This window comes from Perissodus microlepis, chromosome 2, assembly GCF_051167445.1.
Source record: "Perissodus microlepis isolate ML-2025 ecotype Zambia chromosome 2, ASM5116744v1, whole genome shotgun sequence".
NCBI lineage: Eukaryota > Metazoa > Chordata > Actinopteri > Cichliformes > Cichlidae > Perissodus > Perissodus microlepis.
Window position 1 is genome coordinate 4328194 of NC_140462.1, and position 19622 is coordinate 4347815.

Consider the following 19622-nt stretch of genomic DNA (forward strand, 5'->3'; position numbering starts at 1 on the left):
CCCTCTGGCTCGATTCCTCATGTTAATGCACCACATTGCACACACACACAATCACACACACACACACACACACATCCAGCATACTCACTCTGGTACTTTAGCCATCTCATTGTTTGGACAGAAACTATGTCTCCTCTCTTGGACCCCATTCATATCCTCCCAGTAAGAGCCTGCTTAGAGTGTGTGTGAGAGTGTGTTTGTACTTGTGCCCAGAGTGAGTCCTGGAGCCGAGCAGATAACACCCATCCCCTGTTACAAGGGCCAAAGAAGAGCAAGGAGAAAGAGACCACCGCAGGTCCACAATGGGCCAAATGAACATGTGGCTGCCAGGGTGCAGCGAGACAGACAAAGGTGGCAGCGCCGTCCGCACTAATGCATCAGACAGATTAATTAGCTGCTACCGTGCACATCTGGTGGATTCAGTGGGCTGGCTTCTCAGAAATGCATTACCTATCAGCTGTTGGTGAATAACACTCCGTCAAGCTTCAAATAAAGTCATTTTATAAATCCAGATATGAATTTGATGCTCCAGACCCCAGAGTAGATCTAAAACTCGTCACTCTACTGTCAAACATAATGCAGAGGGGTTGTAACAAAATAGCCAACTGCTCAGGTCCACATGCCTTCCATTTCTTCCTGTTGGGCATCTCATGTATCTCATTTCCTTCTTTCCTCAATGTTATATTTGGACTAGAGAAAGACACTTGAGCTGGAGTGCGGATGTTCACATCGATGTTTTCTTAATGTGTTCCTCTTTGTTCTTTTCTACAGGACTGCACTGTCTATGAGACAGAGAATAAAATTCTTCACGTGGTAAGTTTTTCTTATAATATCAGCGACCATTCAAAGTTGTCAGTCAGTTTTGGGGTCAACAATGAACTTTCACGCTCAGCTAGCTTCACTTCATTGTTGCACTGTCACACATGTGGTTACAGCACACATGAAACTGCAGCGCGTGGTAATCCGCATATTTCCAAGCAGCTGGCTCATTGCACAAACCTGCCATCTAGTATTTGCAAGAACAGAATTTCACATCTACCGGCAGACTTCTGCACCGGTTTTGAGAAATAAAAGCATTTAGAGAAAATCTGTGTGAAACAGAAAAAAAAGTATTAGCTAAACTGGTGCATTTGAGTGCGCTTCAGTTAGACGTTTGTGTTTGTGTGTGGGCGTGTGTGGGCAAGTGTGTGCGTGCACTTCAGCGTACTGTTTGTTTTTGGTCGAGTGTGTGGCACAAATTTGTGCATGTTAAAGTGCAAATGAGCCTGAGGCCTTCTGAAAGCTTCAGTATGTGTGTGTGTGTTGTGTGTGCATGCGCGCAAATGTGTGCATCCATGACGGAGAACTGTCTGCATCCACGTGTGAAACGGACTGAGCGGCCAGTGTCTGATTTGGGTTGACAGTTGGTTTAGGACACTTCCTGCTGCCATTCAAGGTCAGGTGGAGGAAACCAAATGAAATGTTAGCAGGGGGAGCTCACAGAAAAAACTGTTGACGCATCTTTTGGCAAAGAAAACGCTCAAGGAATGCAAATTTTGCACATGCACATTAGATACTCTGTAATCCATAAGCGCTTTGGTTGAGCTGTCATTTACCTCTGCTGTTACAGCCCCAATAATGACGCAGGACAATGACATCAGGCAAATTCAAATATTTAAAGGGCTCCATTGCACACGCAGTTACATGCTCACAGCCATCAGTGCCCGACAAAGGGCCGCACATGATTAAGTCTGTTATGTGCGGGAGGTTTATGTGTGAAAGAGGGAAACAGCATGAAGAGCGAGAGAGAGGAGGAGCTGTTTGTTTTTAGATCCAGCTTCCTCGCAGGCTCTTATTTACTGTGAGTTTTCCACAAAGATGAAGTGAAGGTGAGGTAAACCATGCAGGCACACACAACAAACACAAATATCCAATCTTATCCCCTGTTTTTGAAACAGAATGGCACTTATATTTGGACTTAGACAAGTGGACTTGTCCCCAAAAAAGTTTTTCTATTGCACTGCTAGGTAAAAAAAAAAATAGGTTAGTTCTAGCCAATGTGTTATGTTGACTCGATGGAATTTTATTATAGCTGGAAACTGAATTAGAAGGAAGAAAACAGCATATTTCTAACATTTGAATCCTAGTGACCCCTGAAATTAAAGATTATTTACTTCAAAATAACAGCAGCCAGAGGTGATTCAGTATAGATGGTAACTTGCTACATTAAAGTGCGTTTCTACTCTACTAGAGCACTCAAAGCACTTTATAAAAACCAGACTATTTACTATTTATCTCAGATTGTTTAGATTTGACCTCCAGGTATAGCAGATGGATATAAGTAGCATCTTCTCCACCACATAACCAGCAACAAGCTGGTTCATGTCTGTTTGTTACAGCTTCTACTAAAAGCTACCTGTTTCTCAGATGCAGCAATGATATTCGCCTCTTCAGCCTCACCCTTCTTCAGCAAGGTGCACTTAACTCACAGGTGCTTCTTCAAATTTTGAAGTAGAGCATGTTAGCGGCTGACAGCAGCTAACAGACTTATCATCATCCCAAGCAAGACTTTTTTTTCTCTTTTTTTTTGTCTTTTGACGCAACAATGGGGACAGTAACAGATTGACTGGAGACATCATGTTGCTCATTTCAATGCAAATGTAATCTGAGTACTGCTGCTTTGTAACATGTTACAACCAACATTGCACAAAGCTTAAAAAAAAAACAAGTAAAGCAATAAAAAATAAGTAAATTAAGTAAGCTTTTAGTAATTTGATCATATTTATAACTGAAGATTTAGACTGGGCTCTCTGATAGAAAACAAGAGTTAAACAGTAACACTGGATGATTAATTACATTTCCAGCTGGCTCTTTTTCATCCAGAGCTCCAAAACAGTGGAGCAAATGTCTACAGCAACACCACCTAAACATACCATAACTGTAGGACACTGCGATACTAGAGCCTATCGTAACAATCTCTATAAATATATGATTATTCTAAAAGGAAATGCTTTAAAGGGAGTGATTCTTCAAATTCTGCTCTCATTTCGGTCTGAAGTCTTACTTACAATGCAGTCATTTCACATAACTGGGTTTACAGTTTCACTCAAGTATTCTACTGTATGCAGTTTGATTCAGACAGACATACAGTATCTAAGAGTCTCCAGTGTATAGCCAGCATGGGGATTACAGACTGTTTACTGTAGTGATAGTTGTACCTATCTCAGCTTCTGCTCAATAATGCAAAACTCACTGCTACTCTGTTCTCTTTTAGACCACGGCCTGCAGCAATCAGATGGACAAGGATAGTGTGTGTGTGTGTGTGTGTGAGAGAGAGAGAGAGGGAGATAGAAAAGAAGAGTTATAAGATATGAATATGTGTGAGTTGTGTCTGATGGAGCATGAAGTGTGTATGAGTGAGTGTTTTTTGTGCATGCATGCATAAGGATGAGAGGAATTACATAAGACTGTCCTAGTTGTGTGTTTTCCCTTTCTCTTGTTTTCTCCCCCTTTCCTCCCGGACTCCCGCTCCCACCTCCCTGCCTTTCTGCTACTTTCTCTCTCTTCCTCTTCCCTTCTCCGCCTCTCCATCTTTCGCTCTGTCCTGGTTGATACTTGCTGCAGTGTGTGTGTGAGTATGTGAGAGACCATGCATGTGCAGAGGATGCATTATGCAACCGTGCTCGGTGTGTACATGTGCATGAGATAGAAGGCGCGAGTCGATGAGGATGAAAGCACAGGAGAGAATGGGAATAAGAAATGTGGTGGTGGTGCTGTTGAAGGAGGGGGATTCCGCCAGAGCTTAATCCATTTGGCAGTGTACTATGTCTGGCTTTCTGTTTGACTGCTTTTAAATCTCACGCCAGCCAGCCACATAAGTTAACCTCCCTATAATCTGTGCTCTGGTGCTGGGGAGGCGTGTCAGATCAAGGTCCAGGGTGTCAGAGCTAGAGGAGCTGAGAGTAGCCGCACCGGTGGCCTTTTTGTCTCTCTGCTTGGCATTAATCCCGGGTTAGGACTATTAGTCTAATGATCAAAGAGGAGCACAAGTACAGCCCCAATATTGTCACTTGAGCTTCAGCTTGGCATGGCTCTATACACGGGATTATAAATGCACCATTTCTCATTGTTTCTACCCCTAACCAACCTTTAAACCCACCCTCACTAAAACTCAAAATGCTGTTTGGTGCCTGAGCTGGGTATGCCATTACGTAACGTGAACACACTGGCTAGAACAGTGGTTCTTAACCTTGTTGGAGGTACCGAACCCCACCAGTTTCATATGTGCATTCACTGAACCCCTCTTTAGTGAAAAATAAGATGTGATTTATTTCAAATTCAAGACATAGATATGTTTTTTACTGGTGCACAAAATGAGCCATGCATGTCATGGCGGAGGCTCTGCCGAACCCCTGAGACCGACTCACCGAACCCCTAGGGTTCGATCGAACCCAGGTTAAGAACCACTGGGCTAGAACATAATATTACTGTATAAACATAATACTAAGCAGACAAGGCGATCTTTAAATAAGTGACTCATAGAAAAAGATGCAGGTGTGTGTGGATGTATGTGTGTGAGAGACAGCATCACATAGCCAGCTCGCCGAAGATTCTCCACCTTTTTCTTTCACACTGAATGAATCATAGGCTGTGAGCTATGGTGTGTGTGTATCACATGTGTGTATACTGAAGATCTCCTCTGTTCGTTTCGTAACTGTAATCGGTAATTGCTCATTAGGACGTAGATCAGAAGATTATTTCATACAGGGTTCATCACTGCCATGGTACTCACAAACATACTGTAGCTGTAGTCTGTCTTCCATGTATGCCTGTTACATTTCAGCGTGTGTACATGTGTGCTAGCATGTGTGTATGCACTACAAAGAGATGCTATGAAGGAGGATAAGTAGGGTAACAGTGTCTGTAAACCACCTGCAGTCAATCAACTAAGATTAGAAGGCAAAGATAAATGAACTTGTATGCGTGACCGAGCACAAAAACAGCCTGAAATATAGTCAAGGTTTATTTAGAACAAAGGCAGGTGAGGCAATGCTTTTTGTGAGTGCTGCTTGGATTGGGTAATGTTGTATGTATTAGGAATAGGCTTTAAGTGCAGTGTGGGGAAAAATACAGCAGTTTTACAATCTTTCTTTTTTTGTTTGTTTCATTGATATCCAGGCAAATGTTACTGATAAAAAAAACAAATGGAAACTGTGCTCTGTAATTTAGACGTTAGAAAATGTCAACTGAACACCTCAGGCTGCCTAGTACGGCTGATGTGTTGTCCTGTCTGCGACGGTGTCTTGTGGGCATGCCTGCGGACGGACTGTGACAGGAAACAGTTTGTGCGCTGGATTGATGGAAGTGGCGACGTGGAACAATCTGATGAAATAATGTCTGTTTCACCTCCTCCAGCTAGGTCACAGCATCCCTTGCGGCCCAAAACCAATCTCAATAACTTTCTGTCTTCCTCTTTTTCTGCCTTTTTCTTTCTTCCTGTCATTTTCCCTGCTCTCTTTGCCTCCATCTTCAGTGTAAGACCTTAGCAGGGATATGCGATCACATCATCTCTCTGTCGTCAGACTCTCTGGTCTCTCAGTCTGCCCATCTGGAGGTGGTCCACCTTACCAGCATCATGCCAAACGAAGGCCTGGTGAGGACCTCTTTGAAGATGCACACAATCAAACAAACTAAGGCTGTTTTAAAACTGCATATATCAACAAGTATTTTATTTCGACAATCGATTAAATCATATTTGTACTGTGAAAGGCAACCTGTAGTTGCATAGCATCTTCTAACCTAAAAGTCTTCCAGGAAGCACGTATACAGCTCTTAATTTACATTTTCTAGGCTCCAGATCTTGGTTTAGTTTTTGCAGGTTAAGGTCATGAGAGCTGGATGTTTCAGGTACAGACGGTCACTAAATGGTTTGAAGATCGTAAAACTGTAGCTTCATAGAAAGCCCAGTCAAGTATGAGTGCAGAATTTGGACTGGCGGTTTGAGTGTTTTGGTGGTTCTTCGCTAACCGGAAACTTCGTGTTAGCGTTTCCTTTAAAATGATCCATCTGTACAGTTGAAGTCTCACAGCAAATATTTCCTAACTAGGTCTGAAGTTCTCACTTTTCAGGTCAAAGGATAAATATGCAGCACTGTGCAGAGGTCTTGAAAATGCCAAAGAAGTTCTAGACAAAAAACTTGTATCCTGGCATTGCGTGCAGTGCGTCCTGGACAAAAGTCGAACTGGCAGGCCTAAAAAACTATCTACAGCAGACGAGAAGTCATGTCCTTAAGAAATAGGAAAACCTCCAGCAAAGACCTGACAGAAGACCTGAGAAATCTCTGGTCCTTCAGCTGATCCACCAACTGCTCACTGAAGCCTCATCAGAAATGGTCTATGTGGTAGGGTGACTGTCAAGGAAGGAAGTAAAACAGAGAGAAACTGATAGCAAATTACACAAGAACTGGACTGAAAATAAGTGGCAACAGGTCTGATGGAGTGATGAATCCAAACTGGAAATTTCTGTTCAAGTAATTTTCAACATGTATGTACACGGTGGAGGCTGTCGTGGTTTAGGCTGCATTTCAAGCCATTGGTGGTGTCTTATCTATCTATCTTCTTCTTCTTCTTTGATCCCTAGCTGGCGTTAGGCCTCGATCGGCTCCTAAGCCAATACGCCAATGGTGGGTGCCAATGGTTGTCGAATTTCCTTCACAACTCGTTTCCATGCATGACGATCGTTGGCGATTGTCCTGGCCTTGTCGAGATTTATTCTACAATCTCTGACGTTATCTTCGACCTGTTTTAGCCATGTTTTCTTTGGTGCTATTTGTTGGATTCTCCACTGGGTTTACAGCAGAAGAGTTGGTGTGGTAGTAGGCTCGCGTCCATTCGACACACATGGCCAAACCATCGCGATCTGCGTTTTTGAATTTGCTCCTCGATTGGCGGTTGGTTGTCGCACATCCGTCAGATGTCCTCATTTCGAAGGCGGTCTCGAAGTGATACTCGCAATATCTGCCGAAGGCAATGTATCTGGAAAACTTCGAGTTTGTTGAGGTCCACTTTGAGCACCGTCCACGTTTTGGATCCATAGAGTAGAATCGGCAGGATCAGTGTCCGGAAAAGGCGGATTTTGGTCGGGATGGAAATATTGGTTCGCTTCCGGTGTCTTGTCTATAAGGTGTCTGATTGGCAACAGCTTCATTTTTCAGCGTGGCAATGATCCCAAACACACTTCCAGTACAGTAACAGCATACCTGTGCAGAAAATCACACAATGGACCTCTATCAGTCATGGATTGGCCTCTACAGAGCCTGGACCTCAATGTTATTAGAGCATTGTGGGATCATCTTTACAGAGAACAAAGCAAAGGGCAGTGAACGTGCAAAGAAGAGCTTTGAATGTCTTTCAGCAAGCCTGGAGAACTATTCCTGAAGACTACTTGTAGAAATTAGAATAAAGCTTGGCTAAGAGAGTTCATGCTGTATTAAACAATCAAGTTTGTCAGTATTATGCAAACTCTGTTTTTCCCTTATATTACAGTGTAAACCGCTCATAAACCGGTGCACCTATTTCCCATTTATCTAGCAAAATATAAAAACACGAGCGGCAGCTCAAGACTTTTGCACAGTACTGTACATATGATGTATTTCCCTGTGTACTCTTATACTAAATCCACCCTGCCTACCTGTGTTTGCTTGCGCTTCAGGGGATGTATATAAAATCAACATATGATGGACTCCATGTTATCACCGGAACCACAGAGAATGTGAGTTTTTGTTTCACTCATTTGAAAGGTTGATGCTCCACCAACCCCAATTTAACACCGATTTTGTTGCCTCAGTATTCGCCTAAATTTGTTTCCATTGTCTGTTTTTGTCCTCCATTTTTTGCCTCTGCAGTCTCCAGCAGATCAGTGTAAGAAGATCCATCCAGGGGATGAGGTGATCCAAGTCAACCACCAGACAGTGGTGAGCTAAAGACCTGCCAAACACAACACTGAAGGCATAAAAAATCACAGAAAAGGTCCTTTCCATTTGTTTCCACCGTGACTGCAGTCTTTTGTTCCCATTATGTGCTATGTTAAGGAGGTGCCAAGGTACATAATGTCTGCCGGCACCACCACTGCTGCCACCATGGTGCTTCCTGTCCTGTGCCTGTGTTGCTATATAGGCTAATTAGGCTAGAGGCAGGAGCAGATTATAGGGCAATTGTTAGAAGACCTTTATTCAGACCAGTGTGATTATCTGCTCACTCTTTCTGGAATTTCTTCCTATTGTCAGAAAAAAAACCCTGAAGGAGGCGTCCTGTTTGAAATGAGAGCCCATGTTCCACTTTCATGTGTGAAAAGCTGTATTCTGCCTATAACTCATCACATCAGAGAAAAGCAGAGAAATGGGCAGCCATTTTAAATGGAACGATGGCTTGTGAGGGCATGTGATTGAACACGCCTATCTATTGCCTGTGCTGTCAGCTCGGGCACAAACAATTTGTTCCAGTGTTTATATGAGTTTTCTGAAGGGGGGAGGTGGGAGCGTTGTGTCTGTGTGCAGACGTCTTTTGTCTGCTTTTTTCCCATATGAATTTCCTTGTGCATCTCGATAGGTGTTGCTCATGCGAAAGCATGCATGCAGGGGCTTGGGAGCGGTTCTGATTGACATGTGAGGGAGGTAGGTGTTATCTCTGTCTCTCTCTCCTCGGGGTGACGGTGCAGATCGCACCCTGCCAGGCTCTCAGCTCCAACCCTTCATTACTCCCTCAGCTAGACCCTCACCACTCTGATACCTCACTCTGGGGTAGAAGATAAGCAGTGGGGGAAACAGAGGTGTGTGTGCGTGTACGGTAGAGGGGGGGGCTGAAGCATTTGGGGGAGGCTGAGATGCTGAGGCAGAGCTGGGAGAGTTGGTGGGAGGGAGGAGGAAGTAAAGAGGGACTTGGGGAGAAGAGTAAGGGGATAAAAGAAAAAGAGAAGGGGGGGGAGAGAGACAGCAGAGGGAAGTCTCCAGTCAACACAGCTCTTCGTTCAATCCCAAATTGAGCTGCTAAAGAGTAAAGACGGATACACACCACCAGTAAACTGTGACTGTCAACAGCAATTGATAAGTTCATCTTATCAGCCTTCAAAGTTAAAATTACATTAGTGTGAATATGGAATCATCATGTAGGCCTATTAAGCAACAACGCTGCCTTCGTGTCTGTGAATGAGGGTTTTTGGAGACTCACTTCAAAACAGGGAGTTGTTTTTTGTTTTTTTTTTTAGCTCAGCTCGTCTTCTGAGGAAAAATGTGGAATTTGCTCAAATAAAAAACTGATTGTTTGAAGAGGCAGCATAATTATGTGGAGGTAATAGCATCTGGGAAAATAATGAAGACCCCTGGGATTTGAAAAAAGCTCTCCAGCAGCAGTTTATGCTCTGTTATTTTGGTAGGTCTCTCCCTGCTTCCCTTTGCTATCTGTGTATTTGTATAAGAGAGGAGACCTAAACTGGGCTGGTTACCAGTAGCTGTGTGAGCCCTTTTAGTTTACAATGCACTTTGCTGCGGTGGAGCTTAAAGTCATGGAAGAAACAAAAGTTTAGCTTGATAAAAGTCGAGTTCAGCTCACTCGCAGTTTAGCTGCATAAAAATCAAGGAAAGGAAATCGAACCACAGTCTTATCAACTCATGTAGCTTCAAAACTACAGACACGACAGGATTAGCTTAGCATAGCTAAGTCAGGTGGGGGCAGCGTTTGCTTCAACAAACAAGATATTGCACTAATTGTTAAACTTCAGAAGCACTGATAAAAAGTTTTTTTTTCTACATTTTGTCAGATTTGAGCTACCTGTTTCCACCATTTCCCAAGTGATTACACTGAGCTTGGCTAATTGTTGTGTGGTTATCACTTCATGCTAAACAGTTTGCTAGCAATCAGCTCAGCAACCAAGCACGACAAGAATGTCCCAACATGTTGAAGTTTTCCTACTATAAAAGAGGCCAAAATGCTTAAATGGTAAATGTTCTGTGAGCGTACACAGCTGTTTAAAGCTTTGTCTAAAATGAGTCGACTTTTATTTCAAATCAGGAGCTGATTAATGTATCGTAAACAAGATTTAAAATCTGACCAGAGATTCAAAGCTAGCTTTCGATGCTTGAAGGTGTTTAGATGACAGGAACTATTTGTTTCCACACTTCTGTTTGATAAATGTCCTTACCCCTCGCACAAGGATTTGAGCTTGAGCTCAACAGTTCACATTGGTAAATTACAGCACAGATGAGTGGCACCAGTTTTAGTGTGTCCAGGAATAACCCCTTTTTGGTTTAAGTGGCAGGAGAGAACAGACAGCAGTAACTCACTTTGACCCAGGCTCTTCCTGCATTTGAACACTGACTGAACTCAGAGCTCTGAACTGGAGAGGGGGAAAGTGGACGCTACAGGCTGACGCAGGCAGGTCATCATTATGTCAGGAATAAGGTCAGAGCAGCTCTGTCTCTGTGTGTGGCTGAGTGTGCATGCGAGTGTATGTGGCCTCTGCGGACATTTACAGTGGCTGAGACCAGTGTAGCCAATCAATGGCCTGACGACTACTTCGAGCTCTGGAGACAGGCCGGCCAGAATTGCTGCAGTCAGCACTCCTTTCTCTCTCTCTTCTCTGCATTCCTTAGGCCTAACTACTGACTAAGCAACCCTCTATTTAAATATGACACTTCTTTTAGACCAGTGGGGCCACTGTGGTCAGTTTTTTGCTTTACTTAAGGCTACAAAGTTTAGCATTCAAACACTCTGTGTTGCAGCTTGTATGTTTGCAACTATTAAATCGGAACATTTTTCCCTTTTAGGTTAGACGTGCTTGTATTAGACTACATTGAATTTTAGCTTTGAGTTAAATAGCAAACTCTAAACTAATTTGGTAACTAGTTTCAGAAATTGCAAATTAGAGGTTTATTATAGATGGTATTACTTGCACACCTGTAGGTTCTTTCCGGGTAATCTGACTTGCTCCCACAGTAAAAATGCATATTGGTTTAATTGGGGATTCTAAATTGGCCATAGGTGTGAATGTGACTGTAAAATGTTTTCTGTCTCAATTTGTTAGCCCTGCCACAAACTGGCAACCCTGCCTTTTGCCTTATGACAGCTGGCATAGGCTCCAGCAACCCTGTGACACTGAGTGCAGAAGAAAACGGACTGAAAGTCGACTTGGCTGGAAATCATGCTTGGAAAGTTTTCGGATAAGGGCAGGCACTAGTGAAAAATAAACTTAGCTGTCCATCACTGTGTGCCAACTAACCAATTTTGACCAATCACATTAACAAATCTTACATGACAGACATACCAGAGAGTGAAAGCAGGTACTGTTTAGGTAGGTATGAAGTTAGCATGTTAAATAATCCTATCTTTGTAGGGAATATTTGTGTATAACATGAATGGAACTGGCTGGCAGTGATGATATCTATCTATTGGACATTTAAAACAGAAGTTCCTCATAGGATGCTGGTTTGTCTAAGCTGTATACTAGAGCTGCTCCAGTGGCTTTTCTAATAATTTCTTTAATACTACTATTACTCTCTGTCTGGAAAAAAAGAAGGTATAAAATGTCCTAGAAACATACACTGTTTTGGACAAGCAGTATCAGAAGCATGTGTGTGGTGGTTTGCAGCAGCAGTCAGTCATATATCTGCTGCTGTGCATGGTGGTTTTCCACAGCAGATTCAGATGAGCCTGATTCATTGTGTAGCAGTTTGCAGCAGTCGTTTCGGGAGCCTGGTGTGTGTGCTTCTCAGGTGGGCTGGCAACTGAAGAACCTGGTGAATGCTCTAAGAGAGGACCCATGTGGAGTCATCCTCACGCTGAAGAAAAGGCCCCAGAACACCCTGAGCTCCACACCAGCTCTGCTCAGGAACGTCCGCTGGAAACCACTGGGCCTGCAGGTAAACACCAGCACAATTCACAGATGCATTAATGTCTCGCACGCTGACCGGACAAACGGTCAGACTCAGTTTGAAGAATTACTGTGACTAAAATGTGAACGGAGATGTCAGAAACTTGTATTACTTGTATCACTCCCCTTCTGTTTAGTCTCATGCATCCTTATCAGCACACTCGATAGCTACAGTGTAAATTCACATGTAGTAACCTGTGTAGTACTTCCATCTTGCTCTTCCACTCTTGCTTTTACTGCCCACACTCTGCATTCTGCTCCTGGCATTTTAAACGAATATTGTTTTAAAAGAAACTTATTCCCTGATTGACCTTGTATCAGTCCTTCCGTTGAGCATTTAAGAAATCTTTTTTACCATTTGCCACACTGCTGGCACCGTTCAAAGCCATTCACAAATGCGTAGGCAGCTAATGCTCAACCTGAAGAGAATTTAGGCATACAGAAGGCTTGCTTTTTTTTTTATTAAACAGCAATAATGCTAAAAAATCATAGCAGTGGAGGGGAAACTACCTAATTAAATCTGCACTTTATTTCGTTCTTGTGTGAAGGATGTAAATAGCGCAATGTGACCTAAAGTTTTATGCTGGAGAGAAAGAGTTTAGGCAACAAAAGGTCATCCGAGGGGGCCCCATCCCACTCCCGTCCTGCTCACATTCAGATTTATTGAGACTTTAGTCCCGATTCATTCAACCTTTGCCCCAGAGATCGTCTCGTTGTCAAAGACAAATAAATTTTTAATGTACTGTAGATCTTAAAGGTGGGACGCCTGTTTGAAGTCTCGCAGCTCGTAGTGGGTGTACACATTTCACTTAAGGGCAAATACTTTGTTAATCTGTCGCTCGCCGCCCAGAAATATCACTGAGCAATTTAGGCACACAGAAAGAACGAGCTGTGCCGAGACGGACGGAGGGGTGAGGCGAGGGCTAGTCTGATGCTGCCTGAGTGCTCTCTGAAGCACCGAATGTTTTGTCAAGATCCTGTGTTGCACAGCTGCTATTTTTATCTCAGCATTAGGCTAATTCATTTACATGCTACATGTATGCTTTGATCTCTGTTCAGCTGCTCTTTAGCTTTTTGAGGTTTTTTTATGTTTGTTTTTATTTTCCGTATGCTCCTTTTTTATTCTGTGTTTTCTGTGAGCATATAACTGCATTATTAGGTGGCATGCATGCAAGTGTATATTTATGCAGAACTTGCAGCTTCTGGGTAGCGATGTGCAATAGCGCTCAACTTCATCACCACAAGGTGAAAGATCATAACAAAGTAAAAGACTCTTCTCGTTTCCAGGTTGCTGCCTTGTTATCACAGCCCCCGAGTTGTCATCAGGAGCCTATTGTTATATTTATGCAATAGCAGGGGATTGTGGGAATTCTACTCTGATGGACTGCTTAGACATAAACGCGCCATGAGGGGCCCAGATCAGAGCGCAGAGATATCTGCTGGAGAAGAGAAGAAAGGAGTGTTTTAGTTTTGTTCTCTCTCAGAAAGACCGGATCTCTTAATTATTCATAAGCAACTACAGGCAGCTCCACTGGCTCTGAAACAAGAGCTGCTACTCAGCAAATACTGTAGATAATTCACTGAATCCAAAATATCTTGCTAAACAGCCTGTTTGTGTGTGAGCATGTGTGTGTGTGCGGTGGAGAGAGGTGGGTGTGCGCACATTGCTGAGCTTGGCCGCATGCACGCTTGTCCATCTGGGTGTCGGAGCAAGTGTGTTACTGTACGTGTTTGTGCACGCATGCGGAGAGATGATTCCCCGTCATCGGACCCGTTGCTCCTTTGAGAGGCGAGGGAACTGGGTCACTGCACTCTGTAAGCCCTGGTTTTTGGATGCATTACTGTACATGCACGCTTCCAAATCAAACACACATAGAGAAGACATGCGCACTCGCACCTCTGAGCTCAATTTTGGAGGATGAATTGTAAGGGCTGCGAAGTTTAGCTGAAATGTGGCAAATGTACAGCTGGATTATAACTGAATCCACAAAGGAAACAATTTATCTCGGCATGTTATCATGTGATTCCAAGCTCCCGAAATCCTTCCATGGCAACGTCTTTTATTCTGCTAAATAATGACATATCTCTCTCCTTTGCTCTCTCTCTCGTTCTTTCTATGTGTGTGCCGGTTTGTGAGCAGCAGGAAGGAGTAAAAGCAATTTGATGATTCACTGTCATTACATGTGAAAGGGTTTTAAAAGAGAACACGAGGATTAGCGTGATGATGCATACCGCATGCGTGCATTCTTGCATGAATGTCTTCTGGGCTGCTGCAACATGTATGTGTTACTGAGAGCGTCCACGTCACAGGTCACACATGTGCCACACGTTGTCTGTGACCCTGCTTTCACAAACCTGTTACATACTCAGACATATAAATCATTACTCTTGATAAAAAAACCTGCTATTTTGAGCAACATGTATTGGCAGTGAAGCTCTTAATTGATTGGCTAGCTGAGTGCGAGGGAGGTTATTGATTTTTATTATTTTTTTAATAATCACAGGTCGTTCTTTTGGTCTGTTATTGTGCTGTGTGGTGTTTTCAGCTCCTAGTTTCATACTCAGTGCAGTCATATGAGTGGTATCAATCTCTTCATCTAACTAGAGGCAAATAATTACATTTCCCCAAATGTCACACTGTTAATTTGAGACATCGGTATATGCCATTTCTATTTTTTCCACATGGGCTTGCTTTAAATATAGTCACTGGCCACTTCATTATGTACACTTTGCTAATACTGGGGGGGATATTGGGCCATACTGACACGATAGCTTAAAACATTTGCAGCAGATTCTTGCACATCCTGTCCACCGCATCCCCCCAAAAAACTGATCCATTTGAGCTTTTTGACACGGTGGGTTATCCAGCCATCAGGAGATGGGTACAATGTCGTCACAAAGGGATAGACATGGTCAGCAAGAATCCTCAAATAGGGCTGTGGCATTTAAACAATGCTCAGTTGATAGTTAGGGGCCAGGAGAATATCTCTCATATTATTAAACCATGAGCTGCCTGAACCATTGATGCAAGGCAGGATGGATCCATGTTTTCTCATTGTTTCACATCAAATTCTGTCCCTGCCACTCCGAGTGTTGCAGCAGAAATCAAGACTCATGAGACCAGGCTGCATTTTTCCAAACTTCTATTATCCAGGTTTGGGGAGCCTGTGCAATTTGTAGTCTCAATAGCTTGTTCTTAGCTGAAAGAGTGGCATCTGCTTCAATGTTCAACGTGTTGTGCGTTCAGAGATGCTCTGCTTTATACCTTGGTTGTATACAAGAGATTATTTGAGTAGCATAAACAGCCATGCCAGGTTCAAAGTCACTTAAATCACTTTTCTTTCCCATTCTGATGCTTGATTTGAACTTCAGCGGGGCATCTTGACCATTCCTAAATGCATTGAGTTGCTGCCATGTGATTGGCTGATAGATAGATTTTTGCATTAACAACCAGCTGAACAGGTTTATCTAATGAAGTGCACATGAGTGTCCCTCTGGGTCACTTATTTATCATTATTTATCAGTCACTGTAGCTTATAACTTCTGTGCTTATGATTGAATGTTTATTATTTTAGCACATTTTTGGGGGCTAGATTTGTCTGTAAATGTTATAGCTGAGTTTAAGTTTACATTAGTACTGTATTTTTCGGACCATAAGGCGCACCGGATTATAAGGTGCATTAAGCAAAACAAAACAGTCAGATAAGTCAAACTTTACTCGACTCATTCTTCTTGCTTCCTCCACTTCCCTATCATTGATTCATTAATGTTCAATTCTCTCGCAGCTGCTCTATTCCCATGTTGTTGCTCAGTTGTTCTCGTGACTGAAGTTTGGTCCGTTTACAGCATTTTGCCATGCGATTGCATTTGTCCCTAACCATCAGGAACCCTCGTGTTAACTTTTATCGGGTGTGAAAGAATTGCTGCACATTTCACGTATGTCAACATACTGATTGTTATCAAGAACACAAATTACTTGTGTGATATTTACACATCATGTGGAAAATGTGAAGGTGTGATGACAGTTTAGTTCTAGTCAAAACATGTTTATTGTGCTGATCGAACAGAAATGTTGGTGCAGACAGATCTAAACTGTCCTCTCTCTGTGAGCCTGGTTCTGCTGGAGGTTTCTTCCTGTTAAAAGGGAGTTTTTCCTTCCCACGTTTGCCAAGTGCTTGCTCATAGGGGGGTCATATGATTGTTAGGGTTTTCTCTCTGGGGCGATCGTGGCTCAAGAGTCGGGAGTTCGCCTTGTAATTGGAAGGTTGCCGGTTCGAGCCCCGGCTTGGATAGTCTCGGTCGTTGTGTCCTTGGGCAAGACACTTCACCCGTTGCCTACTGGTGGTGGTCAGAGGTGTAGCTGTGGCTACAACGTAGCTTGCCATCACCAGTGTGTGAATGTGTGTGTGGGTGGATGACTGGATGTGTAAAGCGCTTTGGGGTCCTCAGGGACTAGAAAAGCGCTATACAAATACAGGCCATTTATTATTGTAGGATCTTTACCCCACAATATGAAGCATCTATATAAATAAAACTGAATTGAGTTGAATATGGCGTTACATAGCTTTATTCAATGGCATTATGTTGTTATTTTGATACACCAAAGGTGACTTTCCTGATATTTCATTAAAGTGTGTAATATCAGAAATTACACACAAGGTGTCTTTTTGTGCCAGTGTGGGCGTCACCTGTTTTGGGCCAGTTCCACAGTCTCACTGTAAAGGACTGCTTGGTGTCGCATTTTACTATATTAGCACTTTTTTAAAAGAAACTTGTCTACAACCAAGGAACAGGCAGGAAACGACACTCTGACATATCAGGCAGAGCAGCAGTGTTTGACATCCTGGATGAACGATAAATGGCATGGCTTCCTGTGAAACACGGACGCTTTTTATACTCTAACACACCAAATTGTCTGCAGTGGATAAGGCCTATTGTGACTTGAAAATTACAGGCTCACTGAATTTAACTCAGTAAAAGAATCCAAGGAATGGTAAAACATTCAATTTAATAACTCTCCTTTTTTGAAATATTCTTAAACGTTTAAGGCCTTTACTTTGTCAAGTGTGTGTGTGTGTGTGTGTGTGTGTGTGTGGGCTGAGGAAAATTGGTCTCGGAAAGGTTTTAGTGGTAGATTCTTAGGTAGTCTACAGTGGACACAGCGGGGGTTAAATGCTTTAAGTGTTGTTTTAACAGACTAGAATTTCTCCTGCTGTGTTACTCCCATCTCTCCCTACTTCTACCCCCAATCCCTTTCCCATGCAGGGAGCAGTGGGCTGTAATCACTAAATTACTGTTTTCAGACTCAGTTCGAGTCACCAAACTGCACAGCTCCCCCACCTCTTTCCCTCTTTGTCTCTCTTGCTCTCTCTCACTCTCTAGCACTCTTTCCCTTTCTCTCTTTGTCCTATTTCATTTGCTCTCTCATGTCGTTCTCTTCCCAGCTCGCCTTCATTATTTATCGTGAAGCCGTCTTACTGTAAGCTGCCTTTATGAGTGGAGGGCTGTGCGGGAGAGAGAAGAGGAAGACAGAGGCAGCCTGGGGGATAGAGGCGAGGGAGAGGGAGGGGAGAGGAGAGGAGAGGATGGAAAGTTTGGAATATGAAATGAATTTGATTAATGCGCTGCTGATGAAATGATGAAACCACGGGCTTTCGTAATGGGAGCACTGCCCACTTTGCCGTTGCTCAGGCTTCGTATCTGTTTATCCATTCTGTCTTCACTTGTGTCGTCTCCGTCTAAAATGGAGCGTACTCCTCCGACAGTACAACACTTAATTTTTCTAAATCTGTAAGCCTCTTCCTCAGGGGTGGAGGGGTGGCGGCATGAGCTAAGCATTTGCCACCCACGACTGTTTTGTCTGAGAATTAATATAATTTGTTTAAAAACTTGGACTGAGTCGCAGTGACATCAAAGGTGAGGCATCCTGTCCTCACGGAGGACCCCGTGACAAATGGGTGTCCTTGAGTCAAGCATAGGTAGAAGGCTACACTACTTTCCCCTCTGTCCCCGCTTTTTCTTGTGGCACGGGATGCAGGGAGGGATTTACAGAGGGGTGAGAACCGAGGAAGAGCAAAGAGAGCATGGGAGAAGGAGGGGTTGTCATGGGAACAGACGTGGAGAGGCCTGTGTGAACGAAGAGGCTTGAGACAAAATGACAGGATGGTGAAGTGACTGAACTTGGGATAGGCAGGTATTTAAAAAAGGGAAAAACAACATAGGCGACATGACAGCGGTGTGGAGATAACGCTCTTGTTTGTGATTCGCTCTTAAAACAAATGCCAGGTGCAGCGCGAGCAGGATATCACAAATAAAAGGCTCCATTCCCTTGTAGGACCGTAAACTGTGTGCTTGTTTGTTTTTCTGTGAAGCAGGGAAAGATCTAATGCTCACTTACTGCAGGTTGTGCTCTGAGATCCCTCACCATCCTCCCATTAAAGACTCGTCCTTTCTCTCTGTTCTCTCTCTTCAGCCGGTCCCGACCAGCCCCACCAGCACCTCACCTACACCCGGTGGAACTTTGGGCATGTCCAAAATGGATGCCCCCAGCATGCAGGACGTCTATATCCTCTCTCCTGTTTCCGGACTCTATAGCACCAGGTCAGCCTCACACACAGGCAGATGCCTGATGATGACCATTACATTGATTATTATGATACGACGATGATGAGTGCACTCATGACAGCGGTGATGACAAGCTGTGCTGTCTCTCCCCAGGGAGGAGATGGGTCTGATGTCATGTGACGACATCAGCCGCTACAGCGTTAGCTCCCAGTCGGGCTCTAAAGGTTCAGAGGCGGTCAGTTACTACCTGGACCAGGACAGCGGTCAGTACTTCTCCTTGCTGGAAGGAGATGGACCGCCGGGACCTGACTATGACAGGGGTCGCAATACGGGGGTTCGTCGGCGAGATAAGACCCCTACCCACGGTAAGAGGTCAAGCGTGACCAGGCGGCTTGGATGGAGCAGGAATGGCTCTGGGTCTGTGTTTGTAATGGGAAAAAAAAATCATGCTTTCTCCCACAAGTTCTCTCACCTTTTCTTTTCACCATGCTCTCAGAGCTCCTCCTTATATGTTTGTTCATCACCCGCTTCATGGCTCTGCTCCTTTGTGTCATTTTCCGGCAGACACATGTGCCAAAAGCAAAACAAAATCACACGCCAAACATTCAATCCAAATAAACTGTCTCCAGCTCCCCGTCTGCCCCACCACCTGTGTCCACCCTCGTTCCAGATCACTTCCAAAGCATCCTGTAATGCACCCTTCCTCTGAGTTTATTCAGGCACAGCTATATGGCATGCAGGATGAGGGTCATTGAAGCTGAGTCAGAAGGCAACATTTCTTTATCATCTCTTTAGCGAGGCAGTCTGAGAGCACAGTGGCAAAATGAACCTAATATTAGCGATTACATATGCAAGAATGATTGTCCTCGTATGTTTCATGTGTCGTTTTGTGCCAGGCAAAACAGCATGGCAAATTTTTACCAGGATGGTGGCTGAGAAAGAAATGATGGGTTAAAAAATACCTGTCATGTCAAGTAATGTCAGACATGAGTGCAACAGTATATACTTTAGCAATATGCTAAATGCTAGCATGGATATCTCTACTATAGTGGAATATACTAGCATTTTCTATACCTCCAAAGGCAAAGAGAGGGGATTCCCAAATGAAGTTGCAGGACCATGGCATTATGAACAGACAACATGCCTGATTTGAATTT

At 43.6% G+C, this 19622-nt stretch overlaps 1 protein-coding gene across 5 annotated transcripts in view; it reads left to right on the forward strand.

Moving 5' to 3' along the window:
* LOC146392081 (connector enhancer of kinase suppressor of ras 2) overlaps positions 1 to 19622 on the forward strand; it is a 64177-nt gene that overhangs the window by 21558 nt on the left and 22997 nt on the right. For 4 of the 5 annotated variants that reach the window (XM_084941131.1, XM_084941147.1, XM_084941137.1 and 1 more), the window contains exons 5-11: positions 772 to 813; positions 5513 to 5632; positions 7690 to 7749; positions 7883 to 7951; positions 11744 to 11890; positions 18374 to 18501; positions 18619 to 18830. In XM_084941131.1, coding sequence (XP_084797257.1) covers positions 772 to 813; positions 5513 to 5632; positions 7690 to 7749; positions 7883 to 7951; positions 11744 to 11890; positions 18374 to 18501; positions 18619 to 18830 — 778 coding nt within the window. The remainder of the gene's footprint in view (positions 1 to 771; positions 814 to 5512; positions 5633 to 7689; positions 7750 to 7882; positions 7952 to 11743; positions 11891 to 18373; positions 18502 to 18618; positions 18831 to 19622) is intronic. The other variant, XM_084941165.1, reaches the window with a different exon arrangement.